This window comes from Moschus berezovskii, chromosome 20 (assembly GCF_049115385.1).
Source record: "Moschus berezovskii isolate FMDL1 chromosome 20, NW_MosBer_1.0, whole genome shotgun sequence".
Taxonomy (NCBI): Eukaryota; Metazoa; Chordata; class Mammalia; order Artiodactyla; family Moschidae; genus Moschus; species Moschus berezovskii.
Window position 1 is genome coordinate 32,747,687 of NC_142479.1, and position 16,316 is coordinate 32,764,002.

Genomic DNA, 16,316 nt, shown 5'->3' on the forward strand with positions numbered 1-16,316 from the left:
GTACTCTTGCCTAGAAAATCACGTGGACAGAGGAGCCTGGTGGGCTGCAGTCCATGGGGTCGCTACTAGTCAGACACGACTGAGCGACTTCACTTTCACTTTTCACTTTCACACATTGGAGAGGGAAATGGCAGCCCACTCCAGTGTTCTTGCCTGGAGAATCCCAGGGACAGCGGAGCCTGGTCGGCTGCCGTCTGTGGGGTCACACAGAGTTGGACACGACTGAAGCGACTTAGCAGCAGCAGCAGCAGTTTAGGGTATTTTCTAGTTTTTCTTATGTCCTGCTGTTTGACCAACCATGTGTCATTAGAAGTATGTTGTTTAATATCCAAATATTTAGGAATGTTCCTAATTTAATTTTTAATTCTGTGTGGTCCGACAACACACTTTGAATGAATTTAATTCTTTTATATTTACTAGACTTGTATTCCGGAGAAGGCAATGGCACCCCACTCCAGTACTCTTGCCTGGAAAATCCCATGGACGGAGGAGCCTGGTGGGCTGCAGTCCATGGGGTCGCTAAAAGTTAGACACGACTGAGCGACTTCACTTTCACTTTTCACTTCCATGCATTGGAGAAGGAAATGGCAACCCACTCCAGTGTTCTTGCCTGGAGAATCCCAGGGACAGGAGAGGCTGGTGGGCTGCCATCTGTGGGGTTGCACAGAGTCGGACATGACTGAAGCGACTTAGCAGCAGCAGCAGACTTGTATCCTGGCCCAGTGTATAGTCTAGATTGGTTCCATAAAGCTTAAGAAGAATGTGTATTCTGCATTTAGTCATGGAGTATTTTTTAAATATGGATTAAGTCAGATTATTTGATTGTTAAGTTTCTGTACACCTGTTGGTTTTCTATACTTGTTCTCTCAATTATAGAGAGGAATATTGAAATGTCAGCTATAATCATTTGTTTTCATGACTGATTCATGGTATAGCATGTCTCAGAATTTCCTTTTTAAAAAAGGCTGAATGATATTTCATTGTATGTACATGTTTATCCATTCATCTGTTGATAGACATTTGGTTTGTTGGTGGTGGCTCAGATGGTGTAGAATCAGCCTGCACTGCAGGAGACCTGGGTTCGATCCCTGAGTCAGAAAGATCCCCTGAAGAAGGGAATGGCTACTCACTCCAGTATTCTTGCCTGGAGAATTCCATGGACTGAGGAGCTAAAGTCCATGGGGTTGCAAAGAGTAGGACATAATTGAGTGAACTAACACTTTGCACTTCTTTTTTTTTTTTTTAACTTCCACTTTTTAGCTATTGTGAATAATGCTTTTTCAAACCTTGGTGTGTGTATTCTTTAAGCTTCTGCTTTCATTTCTTTTGGGTGTGTACCTGAGGCTACCCTGGTATTCTTTTTATATCCTCCTATTTTTAAGATATTTTCATCTTTGTATTTAAAGTGAGTTTCCTGTTGAGAGCTTTTTTTTAATTGCTTTTTTGAAAAGGGCTTTACTTTGTAATTCGTTCTGTCTCTGCTTTTTATTTGGAGTGTTCTTAGACCATTTACATTTAATGAAAATAACAATATGGTTGGGTTTCAGTGTTTTTTCTTGCTGTCTGCTTTCTGTTTGTCTCATCTTTTGGTTATTTCTTTTGTCATTTTCCCCCTCTTTTGTTTGGATTAAGTATATTTATTTATTTAATTTTATCTCTACTATTGTCTTAACAAGCCATATATTTTTTAAAGTGGTTATACTAAGATTACAATAGGCTTTTTAACTTAACACATTTCACTTTCAAATATTATAACACTTCACATATAATGTAAGAGCCTTACAATGGCATTCTTATATTTTTCCCGCTAATCTTGTGTGCTATTGTTTTTGTACATTTTTTTTGTGTGTTAAAAACTCAGGTTACATTGTTGTTATTTTCATGTAAACAGCCTTTTGTATTTTAGAGGATAATTTAAAATTATTTTTAAAAGTCTTTTGTATTTATACCATATATTTGCCATTTCTTTTGCTCTCCATTTCTTTGTGTAGATTTGAGTTTCTGTTCAGTATCATTTTCTTCGTGCTTGAAGAACTTGCATTAGGATTGGTTTAAATTTTATCATAGTATGGCCAGTGTTATGGCATCATTATTGATTGAATTTTGACAGCACATACTTGACATTTTTCTACTCCGTCTTATGGAAAAGTTAGTGGGGGCAGTGGAAGAATATAACTCATATAGAAATAAGTGAATGCAGATATGTAATAAAACAGATATAGAGTGACATGAGTTTTTCCTACAATATCCTAGGGAGTTAGTAGAATCGATAAGAATTTACATACAGGGGATCAATTGAAATAGATGTAGAAGGGTGGATAAGATTTTTAGGCAGAGACGGTATTTGATAAATAATATTGCAAGTGGAGAGAATAGCACTAACAAATATATGTAATGCCATTGATGAGAAATAAGTTTAAAAACTTAGATTTGACTCAGATATGGAGAACCTGGAAAGGTCTGTCTGGTGAAGATTGTAATGGTGAGAAGTTGTGAGCCATTTAAAGTTTTTGAGTAGGAGGATTGAGTGGTGCTATATAGGTGCTTAAATGAGTCAGGGGGTGCCCTATTCATTAAGGTCTTAGTTTGAAAATAGACTGCTTAAGGAGAAAATATATTTACTATAAGAGTATTAAATTACTCATAAACTCAAAAGGAAGGCTGGAGAGCTTGTCTCGGGCATTTCCTGGGGTCTTGATATCAGGAGTGAATTGATAGTCTAGTCGGGATGCCACTGAAATGAAAGCATGTCATCCATTTTTTCCCCATAACTTTGGTCATTTTTCTCAACATTCAGAATCCCCGGAAATAGTTTATTGGCTTATCTTGGTTGATGTCCATTCATCTGTGATGTGAGAATTTGGCATCTTTATAGATAGTCCTGCCTAAGCAGAGCGTGAAGAGGAACTCAAAAGCCTCTTGATGAAAGTGAAAGAGGAGAGTGAAAAGGTTGGTTTGAAGCTCAACATTCAGAAAACAAAGATCATGGCATCTGGTCCCATCACTTCATGGGAAATAGATGGAAAAACAGTGGAAACAGTGTCAGACTTTGTTTTTTTGGGCTCCAAAATCACTGCAGATGCTGATTGCAGCCATGAAATTAAAAGACGCTTGCTCCTTGGAAGGAAAGTTATGACCAACCTTGATAGTATATTAAAAAGCAGAGACATTACTTTGCCAACCAAGGTCCGTCTAGTCAAGGCAATGGTTTTTCCCGTGGTCATGTATGGTTGTGAGAGTTGGACTGTGAAGAAGGCTGATCGCCGAAGAATCGATGCTTTTGAACTGTGGTGTTGGAGAAGACTCTTGAGAGTCCCTTATACTGCAAGGAGATCCAACCAGTCCATTCTAAAGGAGATCAGTCCTGGATGTTCATTGGAGGGACTGATGCTGAAGCTGAAACTGCAATACTTTGGCCACCTCATGCGACGAGTTGACTCACTGGAAAAGACTCTGATGCTGGGAAAGGTTGGGGGCGGGAGGAGAAGGGGACGACGGAGAATGAGATGGCTGGATGGCATCACCGACTCTGTGGACATGAGTTTGAGTGTACTCCGGGTGTTGGTGATGGACAGGGAGGCCTGGCGTGCTGTGATTCATGGGGTCGCGGAGAGTCGGACACGACTGAGCGACTGAACTGAACTGAACTGAACTGAAGCAGAGGAGAGGTAATTTCCCAAAAGGAAATCAGTGCCATTATTGAAAAGTGGGGATAGATGTTGGGAGGCCAGCAAACAACTACTAAACTGTACATCATAATGAATTAAGGAGGAAAGACTAGAGATTGAAATGCTCATTTGGGAGGCTTTCTCCTGAAGAACTTCTGAAGAGGTAACAGAGATCTTAATAAAAGGTAGTGGCTGTGTGATTGGCTAGTAATGGTTTTGGTATGAAATACTCTGGAGGTAGAATCTAAAATTTAGTGACAAATGCTTCTTACTCCTGTAAATATATAGATAACTAAAGTTAACAAAAGTTAAAGAAAGTTGATGACATATAGTAGAAACCTGGCTCTGTTACTAAGCTGTGTGATATAATGAGCAAATTAAATTACTTAACTTTTCTGAGCCTCAAGTATAATTTGGGTTGATAATTATTTTAGGACAGTTGTGACAATGCAATAAACTAAGAAAAATACTGTAATATAAGAAGAATTCAGTGAATTTTAATTCTCTTCATTATTAAATGGAAAAATAGGATTTCTTTTGATTTTTTTGTTGTTGTTAGGAGATGCTTTAGGGAAGTGCTGTGCTTTGTTACTTGGTATTATATACTCTGTACACTTAGTATTAAAACTTAATTCCTTTATGTTTTGAGATTTTTAGGGACACATTCTGGATTAGAAATTAGCTTCAGAGTTAGGCTTTTTAAAATAGGCCTTTTATTTTTATAATTTTAGACTCATAGAAAAGTGCAAAGATAATACAGAGAGTTCTCACATACCTTTCACTCAGCTTCCTCTAATGTTCAGTTCAGTTCAGTCGCTCAGTCGTGTCCGACTCTCCGCGACCCCATGAATCACAGCATGCCAGGCCTCCCTGTCCATCAAAATAACCGTGGTATATTTGTTGAAATGACAAAGTTAACATTGATATGACTATTAATTAAATTATAGATTCTATTCAGATTTACCTAATTTTCCACTGATGTACTTTTTTTCTGTTCCAGGATCCAATTCAGGATACTGCCTTGGATTTAGTAAATTTAGATTTTAAATTCCACTTCTGCAAACCACTTAACCCGTCAGACCCTCATGCATAAATTTTGACTTAAAGGATATTTAACTAAACTACCGTTTATAGTGTTGATGTTCTGAGTCTGTTTATATCTGTCACACAGTATGCCCTGTTTTTATTTTTGAAAGAGATTCTAAGATCTAATCCATATACCAGATCTTTTGACAGTAAAAAAAAAAATTCCATTTGTATCTTGTAATTTTGCTTTACTATTAAAGGAAAACTATAAATTTATTGAGATTTGGGAAAACTTAAAGAACTTTTTCTTCCATTTGAACAAAAATGACAGAAAAGCAGGGTTTGTGTCTGTTCAGTTGTGTAATAATTGAAAGGAAAGTTATAAAATATGAGTATTGTTAAACTGCCTTTTTGGAGGGGCAGTACTCGGGAGGGCATAAAGCTTAGAAATGTAACTTGAAAGTGAATCTTCATGTAGTGGAATTTATAATGGAAATAATTGAGAGCAGATATACGTTTTCTCAAATAATCCAAAGTACTTCATATAGCTGCTTATTAGTTCTTCTCAGGTTTGGGCATGGTTTGGTATAGGTTAAATAGTTTATATATTTTAAGTTGTTGTCCCTTTTTCCTTCCAAGCTATGTCTGTGTTAGGGAAAATATCATATTGGAAATAATTTCAAGATAGTTGTATTTTATCCCACAGATTCTCCTGTTCAGAAATTGTTGAACCTACCAACAGTCTTGGCTTATAAATAATCAACTTTGATTCTATAATAGGTTCAGTTAAATAACTTCATTATTTTTAGGGGCCTTGCAGTAGTATTTTGATTAATTTTCTTATTTAAATTTACTTTTAATTATTGGGTTCAGTTCAGTTCAGTTCAGTCGCTCAGTCGTGTCCGACTCTCCGCGACCCCATGAATCACAGCACGCCAGGCCTCCCTGTCCATCATCAACTCCCAGAGTACACTCAAACTCATGTCCACAGAGTCGGTGATGCCATCCAGCCATCTCATTCTCCGTCGTCCCCTTCTCCTCCCGCCCCCATCCTTTTCCAGCATCAGAGTCTTTTCCAGTGAGTCAACTCGTCGCATGAGGTGGCCAAAGTATTGCAGTATTGGGTTAGCTTTTGTTATTCTAATCCAGTGACTCTTAACATGCTACACAATTCCCATGCAGGTGGCTAAGGATTACACTTTGACAAACTATGAATGTGCAGCAAAATTGTGTATATAGTATTTCAATTTCTGCTTGTTAAAATCATATTTTTCATTGTTTACCTGTGTAATGTCTATATTCACTCTGACACTTTTTTTTTTTACTCTGACACTTCTTGAATGCCTACTCTCTATGAAAGATATTTTTAGATATATAAGATTCAAAGAAGTAAGGTAGCTTCTGCCTTTAAAGAAGTCAGTGGTAGGTGAGATAGATGCTTAAATAATTCAGTACAATGAGATGTGTTAGTTGAGCATAAGCAAGTTTTATGGAAGTATCACATAGAAAATCAATTAATTGTGCCTGGAAGAACTGGATTGGGAAAAGTTGCCCTGTGGAGATGACAACCAGAAATCAAAAAGCAGAGGAGTTTGACTTAATAATTTTGAACACTGTGTTTTAACTGCATATTTCATTTAACCCTCACAAACCTCCCATGACTTAAAGGCTTCCGTGGTAGCTCCGTGGTTGAGAGTCTGTCTGCCAACGCAGGAGATGTGGGTTCGATTCCTGGGTTGGAAAGGTCCCTTGGAGAAGAAAATGGCAACCCAGTCCAGTATTCTTGCCTGGGAAATCCTATGGATAGAGGATACTGGCAGGCTATAGTCCATGGGCTCGCAAGAGTCTGACAAAACTTAGCAACTCCAACAACAACAATTTTAGAGATGGGAAAACTGAGGTCAGAGAGATTAAGTTACTTGTCCAACAAGTTAACTGCCAACCGTAAGTATGTTGGCAGATCCAGTTTGGGGACTTAGATAATATAATTTCAGGACCTGTGTTTTTAGTCACTGTGTGTTCACCGCTCTGTAGAAAGAGGAGCATGGTGATAAACTGGGAAGCCCCTGTCATCAGAGCACGGGAAGTTGGAAGGAGATGAGGATGATTAAGAGTAGGCTGTGTCAGACCACACAGTTTATTGAAAGTCACGGTAAGGATTTTTGTTTCAATCAAAGTAAAGTATAAAGGCATTGAGCACTTAAATAGAGGGGATGACATAATCAGATTTGCATTTTGAAAGGTCATTTTGGTTGTAGGAGACCAAATTAATTTGAGGGGGGCCAAAAGTGGATGCAGTGGCACCCTGTTGAAGTTCATGATAATAAGTAGCCCAGGTAAGATAAATAGCCTGGATGGAATAAATAGGTGATTGTTGAGATGGAGGAAAGTGAGCTGGTTTAAGAAAGATACAAAAGGGTAAGACTACAAGACATGGTTATGACTACACATTACTTATACATTCCATATCTTTATCAATGCTCAAAATTAAACAGTATTCATAACTGCCCTATGTAGGCTTTCCTACCCAATGACCTAGTGACATCTCGTTTATTTGTTTGGCTGCCTTGGGCTTCCGTTGCTGCATGTGGTATCTTTCTTTGTGGTGTGCAGGCTTCTCTCTAGTTGCAGCACCTGGGCTTCAGAGCTTGTGTGCTCAGTAGTTGTGGCGCTGTGCAGCTTGTGGGATCTTAGATCCTTGACCAGGGATCGAACTCACGTCCCTTGCGTTGGAAGATGGATTCTTAACCACTGGACCACCAGGGAAGTCCCTCCAGTGACTTCTTTAACAATATTATTTTTGCTTTTTACCTTTTTCCTTCTTTTCAGTTTGACATACTTAACAGTGGTTCAGGGGATTGATTCTGTATTTTCCACCATTAATTCACCATGTGGTTTTGAGAAGGGCATGTGACCTTTTGAAACCAAATACTCTCAATTTTTTCCAATCCTAAAATTTTGTAATTATATATAATATTTATAAGTAGGTTGAAGCACACATCAAAAGAGTTCTGTGTCAGTTAAGCCTGATGGGAGTTCCTGTAATGCCAAATTTATCTCACTGGTGGCATTTCTCAGTTGTATTTATCATTGCTAGTTATTGATATAGTAACTGGTATACATGTGTGTTTCTTTTGATGGAAGACATAGTAGACAGTATAATGTGTGTCTGCCCATTCTCTGTAAAGAGACAGTTTTTCTTTCTCTAAAGTGATTGAACATTTGACTAAGTTGGCTCATTTCTAAGCTTGAGCCCTCTGAGTAACAGATGTAGGGAAAAGGGCGTTATGGTATTGAAGCAGTTGCTTAAAGCCAACAATGTCCTTTTTGTGAAAATCTGAAGGTTCTTTAAAGATGGAATACCATGACATCATCACTGTTCATCTAAGGAGCATTCCTCAAGTAATACTGAATATGCTGTGATTATCAGTACCCTTCCCCCTTCTTTCTATTGCTTGACTGATGTTATTGTCAATTATTTGACTATTTTTGCAAATGTGGAGCAGTACTTAATTCTGAAAATCCTAAGAACCTGAGATTTTAAAGTATTTTGGGTTTTAATTCTAGTTGCATCAACTTCCTTAGAGATTTGTGTTTTAGGATTGAATAAAATGGTTTCATCCACAGAAACTGTGTATCTTTTACATTCAGCCCTCAATAGCCTAATAAATGATAGGCTTCTCCGGTCTATTTTAATGGAACCAGAAGCAAATTGATCTCATTTGCTGTTTATAGGATTCTTAATGTCTTTTACTATTCTCTTTTAGTAGGAAGGATATGATGAGTTTTAATAATGATATTTTCCCTGAAGAACAGATTAGATATAAAATAATCTAATAGTCTGTTTTTTTCTTTTGTAAGGGAAGATTATTGCAGTCTCATAGAACTTTTTACACATGCTCATATCTTTTAAGCCTGATCTATAGTTTAGGAAGCTGTATTAGTACTGTACTTTGTGTATTTATGTACTTAATATTTATGTTCGGCAGAAATTAAGGAGTTTATGGTTAGGGTTGCTATGAAAGTTCCTCTCTGCTGTTTTCTTTTCCTGTAGTTTTTCACGACAGCTTTTGAAGATGGATAAGGTTCAAATCAAGTACCTTTGTCAGTTTTACATTGATGACTCTGTGTTAACACATAAACAGTGTAAAGTGTAGTCTTTGCAGAGACTACAGTTGAGTCTCAAACAGCATGGATTTGATCTGCATGGGTCCACTTATATGCAGGTTTTTTTTCAGTAAATACGCATAGGTGCTGTCAATGTATTCTCTCTTCCTCATGATTGTCTTAACAACATTTCTTTTTCTCTAACTTACTTTATTGTAAGAATACAGTATATAATGTATATAACATACAAAGTATGTTTAATTGACTTTGTATTATCAATAAGGCTTCTGTTCAACAGTAGGCTGTCAGTAGCTGTTTTTGGGGTTGTTGTTCAGCTGTGTCTAACTCTTTGGGACCCTATAGACTGCAGCACGCTAGGCTCCCCTGTTCTTCACTGTCTCCTGGAGTTTGCTCAGATTCGTGTCCATTGAGTCAGTGATGCGCTCTAACCGTCTCATCCTCGGCTACCCCCTCCTATCACGTTCATTGATAGTGGTGTTCTACAGTGTTCTGTGTATTTTCAGACTACTTTTAAAGTTCTGAGTGATGGAGGCTCTCAGTATAATTATAGGCTTGTCTTATTTCTCTTTATCATTTGTATCAGTTTTGCCTCATTTTATTTGAAGTTCTTTTGTTATTCAGGTGAATACAAATTTAGGATTTGATAATGGAATACCATCATTATGTAATGTCCCTCCTTATCCCTTGTGGCTTACCCAGTTCTGAAGTCTGTTGTCTGATATTAATGTAGCCACTCCAGATTTCTTTTGTTTAATATTTTGTATTTCTTTTAGAGCAGATCTACTAGGAACAGATTCTCCTTTTATCACCTTTTAAAGATATTATTCTACTTTCTGGGACCTCCAGTGTTTCTTACCAAAATCTGTGGTCATTCAAATTCTTACTTTTGTTTTTTAGCATTTTGATTATGATGTGTACAGCCCTGATTTTCTTTGAATTTTTCCTGTTTGGAATTTACTGAGCTCCTTGAATCTCTAAATTTATATCTCTTGTCAAATCTGGGAAGTTTTCTGCCATTACCAAAACAATTTTTTTCTCTACCAATTTATTTTTCCTCTCGTTATGTGAATGTCAGTGATGTGAAACTTAGTTTGATATTGTCCTATGAGTCACTAAGGCTCCATTCATTTCTTTTATTTTTTTTCTTTTATTTCAGTTTAGATAATTTCATTTGCTCTCCTTTCAAGTTTACTGACTTTCCTCTATCATCTCTGTTCTCTGGTTGAGACCATGCAATGAATTTTTTAAAAATTTTCTGATACTGTATTTTTCAGTTCCAAATTTTCCATGTGGTTCTTCTTTTAAAAAAATAGTTTCTCTGCTAAGAATTTTGTTTTTTCAGTTGTTTTAAGAGTGTTAATCATTATCTCATTTATTATGATTATAATAGCTGCTTTAATTTCTTTATGTGATAATTCCAACGTGAGTCATCTCAAAATAGGCATCTGTTGGCCCTCTTTTCACTTGATACTTTGTCACACTTTCCAGTTATGTATATTATTTGTTTATTTGCTTTTACATGAAAAGTAATTTTGGATTTTTTCCTGGACATTTTGAATATTGTCATTTCTGATCCTGTTAATATCCTCTGGAGAGTGTTGATTTGTTTGTTTCAGATAGCTACCAATTAGATGGCAAGTTCTGTCTCACTTTCTGTGGGAAGTAGTTCTAATATCAGTTCTGTTTTCAAAACCTTTGCTGTGCTCTCTGGATTTGCCGTTCAGTGTACCTCTCCGTGATAATCTGAGACTTGGGCAGTGGTGTATATCATTGATTAGGTCCTCTTTAGCATAGTCTTTGCTGCACCTCTTTGAGTCTATTTTACACAAACATGACTTCCCTGGTGGCTCAGATGCCTACAATACGGGAGACCCGGGTTCGATCCCTGCGTCGGGAAGATCCTCTGGAGGAGGAAATGGCAACCCACTGCAGTACTCTTGCCTGGAAAATCCCATGGACAGAGGAGCCTGGAAGCCTACAGTCCATGGGGTCACAAAAAGTCGGACATGACTGAGCGACTTCAAATCATAATTGTACTGGTTTGTACAGAGAATTAGGGCATCTCTTGTCCAGCTCTCTCCTCTCCATGATTTCCCCCATGCTCTTCAGTTTCCAGAGCCTTATTCCCAGTTCCAGAAAGACATGTTTCTGTCAGAGCTTTTAGACCTCTGCATTGTACAGCTCCCCATATCTGGGGTTGCCCTTAAGTGAAGTAGAGAAAGGAGAGAGATGAGGGGAAAAAATAATGGGAATTCCCCTTGTACTTTTTGGATAACAGAGGCCCTGTTTTCCCAGTTTTCCTGACCAGAGAGATTGGTTTTCTCATTGGTGTTTTCTCTTGCTGAGACAGCGCTATTCTATGGCTGAGGAGAGAAAAAAGACCAAAAAGAAGGCATTCCCTCCTGCCAATCTCCAGATCACAGGATTCCCTTTCCCTGGTCCTTTGGACAGGGGGAGAATTTCTTTAAGTGTTTTTTGTCAGCACCCTAAAAATAGTTTTGTAACTTAGATCACACTCTTAGGTCAAAACTGGGAGATAAAGGGTTAAAGGAGAAAAATGGAATGAGAAGACTCATGGCCATACTTTCAAATTTTGACTCCTCTCCACGGTCATTTATATTACCTGTTTTTGGAATGTTTATATATATCCTTTGGTCATTTATATTTGGTGGATTAGTTATTTCTTCAGTGATTTGGATGATGCCACTATATTTAAGGAATAATAACCCTTAATTTTGTGTGCTCTAGATATTTCAGTTTTTGTGTTCAACTCAATTTTTTATATACAGATTTTTTTAATGAATTAATCTTTTGTAAGTTAAAGTGCTAATAACCTTTTAGATGTTCTCTCTAGTTGGAGTGTGTATGCTTCTAGTTAAATATACTATTTTATTTTTCTCAAATTTAAATTTTTTTTAATTTTTAGAAGTGATTGGTATAAAAATTCAGATAATATAGATATCTAGGTTAACAAGTAATGCTGTTCATAGCCTTACTTTATCAAAGAAAATGTTAGCATTTTAATACACATCCTTCTATACCTTGTTCATAAATTTGCTGTATATACTTACATATTTTAGATTTTAAACCTTTTTATTTTTTAAAGTTGTTACTTTAATTGAGGTATTATATACATAAATGCATCCATTTTAATATATTTTGAATTTGACAGGAGTGATTCTCTACTGAAATCAAAATACAGAACATTCTAGAACCCTAGACAGTTCCTGTGAGCCCTTCTGTGGTCAGTTCCTCTTTTCTTCCCAAAGCTGACCCAAGCAACCATGAATCTGTCACTGTATACTAGTTTTGCCTATTTGAAAATTTATCAGGGAAATCATACAGTTTTTACTGTTTGATTTCTGGCTTTTTTTTTTTTTTTTTGAGAATAATACCTTTTGTTTTTTTGGCTGTTCCACCCTACCTCCACCCCGACCCACATGTGGGATCTTAGTTCCCTGACCAGGGATCAAACCCACTCCCTGAGTTGGAAGCTGGATTCCTAACTTCTGGACTGCCAGGGAGTTATGGAGCATAATGCTTTTGATAGTCCTCTGGGTTACTGCATGGATCAGTAGTTTATTCCTTTTTATTGCTATGAAAAGAATTTCATTGTGTGAATATACCACAGTTTTATTATATATATATATATATAATATATATTTGTTGATAGACATTTGTATTATTTGCAGTTTGGGGCTATTATGAATAAAGCTGCTATGTACAAGTCTTTTTGTGTGCCTTTGTTTTTATAACTTTTGATAACTAGATAAGGAACTAATTAAGGAACTGTTACATCACATAATAAATGTTTATTTAATTTGATAAGCATCTGTTAAATGGTTTTCTAGAATGGTTGTACCTTTTCAAATTGCCATTAGCAGTGTAATGAGTTCCAGTTCTTCACTTTGTTTTTTTGATCTTTTTATTTAATTTGTGGGCAGGGGGAAGTGTGCACAATGCTTATGGGATCTTAGTTCCCCAACTGTGGATCAGCCCAGGTCCCCAGCAGTGGAAGTGTAGAGTCCTAACCACTGGACCAGCAGGGACTTCCCCCAGTTCCCTCACTTTGTGCATTTATCATTTCTTACATTTTATATGTGTTTTTGATATGGGTTCCTTAAAGTTGGATTTTTGTGTGAAATCTACATTTGATTTTTGTAGATTTTTCTCCATAGGTTTTGTACTGTTTCTGCCACTGTATAAAAGTGCATATTTCTCTTCCACCACATATCAGTGTGTGGTAGATTTTTGCTGTTCTGATAGGTATAAAATTAAATCTTAGGATAATTTTAACTTGTATTTCTTATACTTTGAGTGATGTTGAACATATTTTCATATATTTAATGACTGTTGCTTTTCTTTGTATTTTTTTCTTTCTTCTGTGAACTACCCATATCTCTGCTGAGTTGTTGGGATAGTGTTTTCTTTGTGTGTGTCTGTGTGTGTGAGTGTGCATGCTGTTTTTAGAAACTATATATTAAGAATGTAAGATTGTCAGATTATTGTCTTGTTTTTTGAAAGTTTTTACATATTAGAAATACAAACCCTTTGTAAATGTAAGTTTCAAACATTTTTTCCTCCAAGTTTATTATTTATCCCTTTTGTTTGAAGTCTTTCCATGGCCCCTCCTCCCAAGTTTAATATTTGCTTTTCTGACCCATAAGTAATTCTGATGTTTAGTTTGAGGAACAGGTGTTTTATTTTTTTTCCAAATAGCTATTGATGTCTCTCAACAACACTTATTTTTATCAAATACTGTTTTTCACTCTTTGATTTGAGAGTCCTGGTTAAGCCATTTAGCAGTAGTGTTTATATAAGGTATGTGATAGGGATTTAATTTCTGTAATGTTTTCTACATGGGTTCTTAGTTCCCTTGACAAAATGTGTTTCTTCTTTAATTGTATGCTAAATTCCTAGGTACACATACATGGGTTTGTTTCTGGACTTTTTTAGATATCTGCTTAAAAGCTTTATGAAGTGGAGGAGAGTTAGAATCTAATGACATTAATTAGGAAGCAAATGAAATAGCTTTGGGAGATTTTTTTTTTAATTGGTGAATTTATTTAGTTAAGTGGCTAACATTTAATGTAGTGCTTACTATGCCTGAGTACTAATCTATGCTTATATTTATTCATTTAACCATCACAACCACTGTATTAGGTAGGCTATTGTTTTCATTCTACAGTTTAGGAAAATAAGGCTACTCAGTTCACAGCTTGTAATTAGTGTTGCCAGGATTCATATTCAGGTAGTGTCATTCCAGAACCTAGATTCTGAAGCTTCTCAATTATGACAGCCAGTTTTTAAATTAGGTAATCTGATATAGAGGAACTGATAACCAACAAATCCCCTAATAATTCTGCTATCTCTGATATCTACTTACTAATGAAGCAGATTTGATAAAGGCTATATTTTAATGTGAGTCATGTTTATAGAGAAAGCAGTTAGTTGTCTGTTAAATTCATTACTTTCTCCCACTGCATTTTTCTTTGGAATGTCTGTGTTCAGAGTTGATTAAACACTGGCATATGAAAGGAAAAGAAAGACAACTTACTGAGTTAAATTCGTTGTGTATTTTCTTACATTTGAAAATCATTAATAGATGGGAATCTAATCTTTCTGTTGTTAGAAACTTCCCATGGGTATACCTTAAGTTGGCATGCATACTATATTAATAGCCTGCGTCTTCTGCCAGTGGGTTCACTACCTTAGAATTAGGTAAGGATTAGATAAACCTTCTAAGATGTAAACATTTATTTAATGTTTAAAATTGTGTGTTTGGTAATGCTTACCCTATGTGTAGTAGGAATCCTTTATTATTTTAAACCCCACAGGTGATTGTGATGATGAGCCAGATTTAGGAACTCCTGCACTAGCGGAGAAGGCAATGGCAAGCCACTCCAGTACTGTTGCCTAGAAAATCCCATGGACGGAGGAGCCTGGTAGGCTGCAGTCCATGCGGTCGCTACGAGTCAGACATGACTGAGCGACTTCACTTTCCCTTTTCACTTTCACACATTGGAGAAGGAAATGGCAACCCACTCCAGTGTTCTTGCCTGGAGAATCCCAGGGACGGGGGAGCCTGATGGGCTGCCGTCTATGGGGTCACACAGAGTCGGACACGACTGAAGTGACTTAGCAGCAGCAGCAGCAGCACTAGCAGACCGGAGAAGGCAATGGCAAGCCACTCCAGTACTCTTGCCTAGAAAATCGCATGGACAGAGGAGCCTGGTAGGCTGCAGTCCATGGGGTCGCTACTAGTCGGACACGACTGAGCGACTTCACTTTCACTTTTCATTTTCACACATTGGAGAAGGAAATGGCAACCCACTCCAGTGTTCTTGCCTGGAGAATCCCAGGGACGGCAGAGCCTGGTCAGCTGCTGTCTATGGGGTCGCACAGAGTTGGACACGACTGAAGTGACTTAGTAGCAGCAGCAGCAGCACTAGCAGATCACACTTCCTTCTCAGTGAAATTCTAGGCCTGAAGTAATTTTATATATGCTATCAGAAAATGATCTTATACAAATTATTCTTAGCATCTTTTCCTGACTTTTTTCTTCTCTTATTTCTCTACAATAGCTTATGCCAGCGTGGCTTCATTCATGCAGATGAACCAAGGATTGGGATAGCAGTATAAAATTAGAATCAGACAGCTGATTGCCCAGCAGGATGCCATCAACCAACCGTGCGGGCAGCCTGAAGGACCCTGAAATTGCAGAGCTCTTCTTCAAAGAAGATCCAGAGAAGCTCTTCACAGATCTCAGAGAAATTGGCCATGGAAGCTTTGGAGCAGTGTATTTTGTAAGTGTTAAAGGCTTAAGTCAGTGACCAGCATTTACTTAAAATTCAGTCATGGAAAAATAAAATATAATAATATAGAAACAGAGGCCATAGTCCATTTTATAGTCACTTGTATTGCTGTGTGTATATAATATGAAAGTAGTTTTAGTTATTGAGTTTCTTGGCTTATTAAAAAATGGGAATGAATGTATATCCTCCTGAGCTCTTCTTTCAGTTGGTTCCATAAGTTTTGATGTGTTGTATTTTTTTATTCATTCAACTCTCAATATTTCTAACATGGCTTATGACTTCTTTGGTACATTGGTTTAAAAGTATGCTGTTTAATTTTTACAGTCTTGTGAAGTTTCCTTTTTTTTGTTTTTTGTTATTGATTTCTAACTTTATCCTGTTGAGGTCAGAGAAGATACTTTGGATAATACCTATCTTTTAAAATCAATTGAGACTTGATTTTTGGCACAACATGGTGTATCCTGGAAAATATCCCATGTGCACTTGAAAAGAATGTGCATTCTGTAGATCTAGTTGGTTTATAATGTTAAGTCCTCTATTTCCTTACTTATTTTCTGTCTGGTTGTCCTCTCCTTTAGAGTATTGAAGTCTTCAGGGCTTCCCAGGTGGCTGAGTGGTAAAGAATCTGCCTGCCAATGCAGGAGATGTGGGTTTGATCCCTGAGTTGGGGGAAGATCTT

General features: G+C 37.0%; 1 protein-coding gene across 1 annotated transcript in view; it reads left to right on the top strand.

Annotated features, from left to right (window-relative positions):
• The window catches only part of TAOK1 (TAO kinase 1), a 110,094-nt gene that overhangs the window by 31,912 nt on the left and 61,866 nt on the right, over nucleotides 1-16,316 (top strand). The window contains exon 2 of the mRNA XM_055402510.2: nucleotides 15,407-15,628. Within this exon, the coding sequence (XP_055258485.1) occupies nucleotides 15,497-15,628 (132 nt within the window). The 5' untranslated portion in view covers nucleotides 15,407-15,496. The remainder of the gene's footprint in view (nucleotides 1-15,406; nucleotides 15,629-16,316) is intronic.